At 35.3% G+C, this 8297-nt stretch overlaps 1 protein-coding gene across 1 annotated transcript in view; it reads left to right on the top strand.

Annotated features, from left to right (window-relative positions):
* slc5a10 (solute carrier family 5 member 10) overlaps window positions 1–8297 on the top strand; it is a 39570-nt gene that overhangs the window by 26565 nt on the left and 4708 nt on the right. Inside the window, exons 10-12 of the mRNA XM_073843282.1 lie at window positions 3933–4040; window positions 4162–4312; window positions 6276–6444. Of these exons, the coding sequence (XP_073699383.1) occupies window positions 3933–4040; window positions 4162–4312; window positions 6276–6444 (428 nt within the window). The remainder of the gene's footprint in view (window positions 1–3932; window positions 4041–4161; window positions 4313–6275; window positions 6445–8297) is intronic.

Raw genomic sequence — 8297 nt, 5'->3', positions numbered from 1 at the left:
GTTTCTTCAGGAGAACGCAAACGAAGATTTTTAACAAAAAACAGTGCAGTCTGCCAGCCATATAATGGCAATGGATGGGGACCAGACCTTTAAAAGTAAAAAATCCAAATTACACCCTGCGGCTTGTGACGATACATAGATGTCCTAAGAGACGAAACTGAACAGTATTTATATAATTTTTTACCCTTGATACACAGCCACGTCCAACTGTCCTGAGAACAAGCTTTTCCTCCGACAAGTTACATGTGTACGCGCTCTGGCGTATTTTACGCAAACGCCAGAAGCGATCTGTCGCGTGTATACGACACACATTTGTTCACACAGTGCACAGAGATTGTGTGTATAGCGGCTATTCAAAACAGTAATTACTTGCTATATCCTGATTCAAACCGATTGAAAGCTAAAAGATTATGTTTGCTTGCGCAAACTCATCCGGAACTTTTACAGATTTTCCCTTCTGGCGTTTGCGTATGCTACGCCAGAGCGCATACACATCTAGCGTGCCAGATGAAAAGCTCATGCTTATGACAGATGGACATGGCTGTGTATCAAAGGTAAAAAATTATATAAATACTGTACCCTGGAAATCCAGAGGTCTTGCGAGAGCATAATTTGAATTGTCTCTGCAAGACACTCTGGCATCGAGCAATGATGCATGTTACTGCAATACGTAAGCAGTTCTGGGAACCAATCAAATCGGTGTATCTGATGTAGGCGGGCCAGAGGCGAGCTAAGCTGATTACATCAGTGCTGCGAAGTCCGGAATCATTTCACGAGTTCACACTTACATATAATAAACTGGGAATGGGTTATGCGTATTTGGCGAGCTGTCCGATGGAAGGGCTCCGAGCTCGGAATTTTGGCCCGAACTCAGAATACCTCCGTTAGGACAGAAAATTGTTGTAAGTGTGGAGAAGGGGTGGAGGAGGGATGCTAAAAATCTGTCAAGGAACAGAGGTGAGGTTGTGGTATAAATACACGTCTGTTAATTAGGTTGATTAATAATTGCGCTCCTCATGATCATCGTTAATTTTCTGAACATGCTCCTCCCGAAATTTGTTAATGAAACATCATTTAGTAAACATTGAATGATGGCTACAGATGAACACCAGTTGTTTGAAACGGCTTTGGCTGCTACAGTGAACGAGTTAGACTTGGCTTTTCATATACAGTAAAAGAGGAACAGAAAACCGCGCTCAAATCATTCCTTTGCAAGAAGGACGTTTTTGCTGTTTTGCCGACTGGATACGGCAAGAGTTTAATCTATCAGTTAGCTCCGCTGGTAGTTAAGCGTATGGGGCGAACACGAAAAGGAACAGATCTGAAGCGGTCAATGCCAGATAGCATTCGGCAGTCTCGAGTCCTGGCTGTTAAAAAAGAAGTGGCGATAAATGTTATCGAACAAGGTCTACCGGGACAACCTGATCGGGATTGTGGTGGATGAGGTCCATCTCATTTACAAATGGTAAGAGTCACTTGGTAAACTTACTGTAACGAAAAACGGAACTATTCAATAGTAATACAGTAGCCTAACTTGAACAGGACGATATGTCTTGCTGCTGAATGAAAAGCTAGCGTCCATCCACATATTAGTTGATAGTTAATGAATAGTTTGATGGGCCCTAATTGTTTTATGAGGTTGATTCGGCTGTCGTAATTAATAGTTATTAATCTTGTCACATTGTTTATGTTATAACATTGAAATCCACTCGCTCAGGATATGTCACATCGTGTATTGTTGTGATTGGTCGTGGCGTTATCCAATTGTGTGCAGTGAGAGTTTCAAATTCATCGCCCATCGAGTTAGGCCCTTTTCATTGCTCGATGCCAGACCCTTAATCTTAATAGATTAGGGTCTGGATTTTTCCAGGCTATAAATATTGTTCAGTCATGTTTTTTGGCTGGCAGACTGCGCCGGTTTTTGCTAAAAATCTTTGTTTGTGTTCTACTGAGGAAACAAAGTCACCTACATATTGGATGCCCTGGGGGTAAGCAGATAAACAAATTTTCATTTTTGGGTGAACTATCCCTAAAAGGGATGCCTGCACTTGATGGCCAATTTCACATGTATTTTGTGTATTTTAAAAATACAAAATACTGTATTTGTATTTTAAATACATTTTTTACACAGTATTTTGTATTTGTATTTAAATACATTTTTCCACTCAGTATTTTGTATTTTTATTTTAAATACATTTCAATGTATTTATGCCCATCTCTGAGTACAAAAAAATGTAAGTACAAAAATTTTAATATTTAAGCATATAATGATATTCTAGGGAATTGTGCGCTTCTAATTTTATAGCAACAGTTTCAGAGCCTTTTCTATTCTGACATGACAATGCCTTTGTGTATAAGGCAAGGTTCAAATAGAAATGATTGATTCAGTCAGTGTGGAAGAACAAGCCAAGTCCTAATCCCAGCTGAACACCTCTGGTGTGACTTATACAGACCTTGAGCCAAAATCTCATCACCAAACACCAATGACTTGTACATGCACTACCCTTCTTTAGAACAGAAAAAGGCACTTCCAAAACCTTGGCAACATATATGGAAACATAATTAATGTATTTAAAAATTGTATTCCCATCTCTGTTGCAAAAGTTTTGGATTTGTCTAAAATGGCTGTACTCATACGTACAAGTCATTGTTGTTTGGTGATGTGTTTTTGGCTCAAGGTCTGCATTTAAAGTCACACCGGAGGTGTTTAGTTGGGATTAGGACTTGGCTTTATCCACCCATTCAAGTTCTTTCACACTGACTGAATCATTTTGATATGAACCTTGTCTTGTACACAGAGGCATTGTCATGTAGAAAAGGCTTCCATCCAAACTGCTGCTATAAAATTAGAAGCACACAATTCCCTGGAATATCATTATATGCTTAAATAGTAAGATTTGTACTCATGGAAATTACTGAAGTAGTCAAACCTGTTCATTAGAAAGGGGTGTCTCAATACTTTTGGCAATATGGTGTATATTTGATAGTTTGATATAGGATTTGTGTGTTACTACTTTTTATTATTTGCATTTTCATGAATGGTTTGTTTCAGAATTCAAATTATTAGTAATCTATATATAGTCTACACACACACAGTGTTGGGGAGTTACATGTCACAGTTACATAATTTAATTACAAACTAATCAGTTACAGTTACTGAGAAAAATTTGTAATTAAATTACAGCTACTTATGAAAATGTTAATGATTACAAATCTGAATATTTTCAAACACGCACACACTTAATTGATTGCTTTCCCAAATTGCAATAACTGCTCTAAAATATGAGACAGCAATGTTTTAGGAGTTTAGAACACAGAATAGGACACATGTTTTTTTGATAACAGTTTTACTTCCTGTTTTTAAGATGAACTGTTTTTTCCAAGGTATTGTTAGATGCCAGTGTTTCGTGTCATAGCTGTACAAAGATTTGATTTCAAAAACAGTATCATTTAAATATTTAGTTTTTAAGTATTTAAACTTAGAACAATCTCAAAGTAAAAAAAAAAAAAAGGTGCTAAAATCTTCCCAATGCTGTAGGGCTATCAAACGATTGATAGCGATTAATTGCATTCAAAATATACGTTATATAAGGGCTTATATAAGGTCTGTCAAATGATTAATCACGGTTAATATATGTGTGTATTTTCTATTTTTTTATTGTAAATTATGTATTTTCATTTTATATTGTATTACTTAATTCTTAGCTTTTTATCAGTTTCCAAACTCCAGTAAGTTCCCCCACAAACCCCCAGGGGTTCACAAACCACAGTTTGAGAAACCCTGACTTATGCTGACATTTATTTTAAGATGTTTTTTGAAGATTACTTTTAAACTTAAAATAGTATTTCATGTGTCAAACTAAAGGCATTTCTCTGAAATTTGCACAGAAGTAAATAATAATAATGTTCATCACTCCATCTTTTTTTTTCAGACACAGTGGCTTGTGTGGACCCTGAAGAGTGTTTAAAGGTGTGTGGTGCAGAGGTGGGCTGTTCCAACCTTGCTTTCCCAAAATTGGTCATCGAACTCATGCCCAGCGGTAATAAGAATCACTTTTTTTGTTTTCAAACTGACTTTGAATTGATAACGTACTTAATTAAATGCGTAGTCCATGCCATCTTTATTTGAGCATAAATCATGCAACTGCACATGTGTTCCAGGCCTCAGGGGATTGATGATAGCTGTAATGATGGCAGCTTTAATGTCATCACTGACCTCCATCTTCAACAGCAGTAGCACCCTCTTCACCATGGACATCTGGAAGAAGTATCGAAGAGGTGCTAGCGAGAAGGAGCTGCTGCTGGTTGGCAGGTGTTTATGACTGTTTGTTTACATTTCATGCACCAAATCGTGTTGCCTATTTAAAATCATTAATCATTATGACTTGCATAAAGGTTACTTGTTGTCTAAGATCCATCGTCATAGTGTTTTTCATGCAAAAGCAATTACATGAAAGAATGCAGAAATGATTCATAGCCTCAGAAATGCAATGCACAACCACATGTGAGCTAGACATGAAGAGGTAGATTCATCATTGGCTCATATTTAAGTTCTGTCATTGTGTTGAGATCAATTTAATTAAAATAAAACCACAAATACTTGTTTATAAAATTAGACAATGGAAGAAGACTAGTAGCCAGATAACGGTGAAATTAATTAGCAAATATTAGTTCAGCTTACAGTTGAGGTCAAAATGTTAATTATTTTACCAAAATAAGTAAATATTGAAATGACCTGAATAGAATATTTCACATAAAAGATGCTTACATATAGTCCACAAGAGAAAATAGTAGTTGAATTTATAAAAGTGACCCGGTTCAAAAGTTTACATCCCCTTCATTCTTAATACATTGTTGTTACCTGAATGATCCACAGCTGTGTTTTTTTTAGTGATAGTTGTTCATGAGTCTCGTTTGTCCTGTCATCTTTTCACACTGAGACAACTGAGGGACTCATATGCAGCTATTACAGAAGGTTCAAACGCTCACGGATGTTTCAGAAGAGAAAAAAAAAAACATGTATAATCTTTTGAACAGAATGAAAATGTGTATCATTTTTTTTTTTTTTTTTTTTTTGCCTAAATATAATATTTTTTTCATTTAGTACTGCTCTTTACCCTGCTCTTCAAATTCTAAAAGTTTTCACCCCCCGGCTCTTAATGCATGTTTTTTCCTTCTGGAGCATCAGTGAGTGTTTGAACCTTCTGTAATAGTTGCATATAAGTCTCATAGTTGTCCTAAAAAATGTTGTCCACAAAAATGCTGGGGAAAAAAAAAAGAATTTGTGGGACCTGAAGAATTTTTCTGAAGAACAGCACAGTCTTAAGAGTCAAGGAGATGTAATCTTTGGAACTTGGTCATTTTTTTCTTGTCGACTGTATGTAAACATTTTTTATGTGAAATATCTCATTCAGGTCAGTACTAAATAAACAATAACATGCATTTTGTAGGATTCCTCTTATTTTGGTAAAATAATTAACATTTTGCAGATTCTGCAAGGGGGTGTAAACTTTTGACCTCAACTGTATACACATAATGACTTTCATTTTCCATATTAAGAACTGTGGTTCACCAAAAAAAAAAAAAAAAATCTGAAAAGTTTACAGTAAAATTCCAGCAATCACAGCTGCCATTTTTTTTACCCTAAACTTAAAAAAAATTTAGAAAAAAAAAATACAGTAGCAATGTTCTAAGTTTTACAATTTCACTTAAATTTACATTTAAATACTGTAATTTCATTAACTTATAAAATGTTAATGTACCAACTTACTGAAGTACTGAAATCTGTATTGTAATTTTGTAATACACTGATAACCACGTGTCACATGATGAACGAAAGCCCATCACAAGCAGCTTTTAAATATTAACATATATGCAGGTAATATCATGGTAACACACATGAAACTGAAATAATGCAATAAAACATTAATTTAACAACATTATATGTAACATACAACCCTAAAGTACAAAACTGAAAGAAAAAAACTAAGAAGAAAGTTATTTTAACAAAAAAACATAAAATTTAAAAAATATATAATGCAGGGAATTCTGGTAATGACAATTTAGTGTTTTTCACTGTAAATTTAACATTCTTTTTCACTTCCAGATAACGGTATACTACCATAAAATTACATGCAATGTCCAATGCAGTTTGCACCATATACGGGAACTTACCATTAGCATTTTTACAGTTTTTACCGTTTTTACCATTACAGTAATTTTTTAGTGTTGAAACTGAAGATGATCATAAAATGTATGTCGATTTGTTTTCCCAGGATAGTGACTGTCATTTTGGTGGTGATTAGCGTGGTTTGGATCCCGATTCTTCAGAGCGCTAACAGCGGCCAGCTGTATGTTTACATCCAGTCAGTAACCAGCTATCTGGCCCCTCCTGTCACTGCCATTTTTGTAATGGCTATTTTCTGGAAAAGAACCAATGAGGCGGTAATGCTCACACAAACGCAAACATACAACAAATAAACACTCAAAGCCTCACTTAGACTATGTACATATTGACATACAATATTAAACAGTCACATGCATTCGAAGAAACCACTTCTCTCTCGTGAAGAAGGAATGTCTGGCTGTTTTAATGTAGCGCATTAGTGAGGGTGTGTGTATTTGTCTGTTAGAGCACACAAAGAGTGTGTACATGTTTGAATGACAGCGAAAGAGAGTGTTACTTTCACTTAGAAATTATTGAGAAGATACATACCTGTATTTACGGAAAATAGGTCACACCTTAATATAAGCTATTTTATTATTGTGTTGCTGAGTCATAAATTGTGTTTTTGAAAAACATGATAAGTCACACCTGTATAATCTGCATTTTGTTTTCACATTTAGTACAATCTTTTCAATTGCATGTGACGGTTGTCTTCTATCCTGTTTATTAGTACAATGATGTTATTGTGAAAAGAATATGTAAAGTAGTTACGTAAAATAGTTGAAAAGAGGGAACAGATAAAAGGATAGATAGATGTGTGAAAAGTTTTCTTGAGATCTTTGCTGGGAATAAACAGAATACATTCATAGAACAGGAGTAGCTTTGTGTGAGAGTCCATAAACCACAGAAAAAAGAAAAAGGCCTTGTGATTCACATTCATTCTCTGAACCCCCCCAAACCCCATGTGCTTTGACAAATATGCTTAGAATGAACGTTTAAGAACGATTGTGGTGTACCAGGCTAATTATCTTAGATGTTTTACTTTGAGCAAAGAACAAAACTGAGTGACCATATCTGCTCACAGTCTATAACTAGTTCTTAACCAGGCAGTTAAACGAAAGAATGAAAACCTGTTTGAAGAAACCATTTAAGAGCTTTAAAACTGGGAGGGTGGGATTTTCAAAAATCCTGTTTGTTTTTACCCTGAAGGGTCATTTAGTGGAAAATCATCCTCTGTCCCCTATAGCAAATAGGAAATACCCATTTCAGTTTGTGAGATCTCAGATAAGTAATGGTTCTTAAAAAAAAGTAAGTAGAGAACTTTAAGTCTAAGATTAGTTTAGTTGTAGACAATGTTATAGTGAAAGCTAATGTTCCCCTGGGAAAAAAGAAGTTTGCCTAATGAAACTTAAACTGTCCAGGCGACATTCATAGGGTAAGAAATAAATCGTTACAGTGAACGTATTTGTGTAAGTGTATCCATGTGAGTCAGTAACGAACAGCCAAATTTATACAAGAATAAAATCAGTTAAACTTACATAATAGAGAAAAATCTGCTGTCTTTACACGCAACACATTTTTTGGCAAATCGCTTGGATAAATGTCAGTGAAATATGACATGATTCGCAGGAATTGCTGTGCTTGTCAAGGGCCTTTCACACCTCGCTCCACCCTTTAGTTCCCTTAAATAAGCAAATAAGAGCCTGTCATGTCAGGAATCTCAGCTTAGAGTTCATTCAGTACACCCTCTCAAGATACCTGAAATGTTTAAAAATAAATAAATAATTAGGAACAGTCTCCCACGCTCAAATAACACACTGAGGAAAAGGAACACCGCTATATGTCAAGCAACAGATAATGCCAAATCTTCCTAGAGCTCAAACAGTAGAAGGTCATGGGTTCGATTTCAAAGTGAAATGATCAAATGTGCATTTTGAATGCAATGTACTGTAGCCACTTTGGATAAAAGTGTCTTCAAAATGTTTAAATGTGACCAGTCTTAAAGCAGTCTTAAGTAGCACTGGTATATTTGTAACATTAGCCAAAAATACATTGTATGGGTCAAAATGATTGATTTTTCTTTTATGCCAAAAATCATTAGGATATTAAAGGAGTACTTCACTTCCAGAAC

This window comes from Garra rufa, chromosome 6, assembly GCF_049309525.1.
Source record: "Garra rufa chromosome 6, GarRuf1.0, whole genome shotgun sequence".
In the NCBI taxonomy this organism is placed as follows: Eukaryota; Metazoa; Chordata; class Actinopteri; order Cypriniformes; family Cyprinidae; genus Garra; species Garra rufa.
The sequence above is the reverse complement of the archived record's forward strand: the minus strand, read 5'-3'. Positions and strand labels throughout refer to the sequence as shown.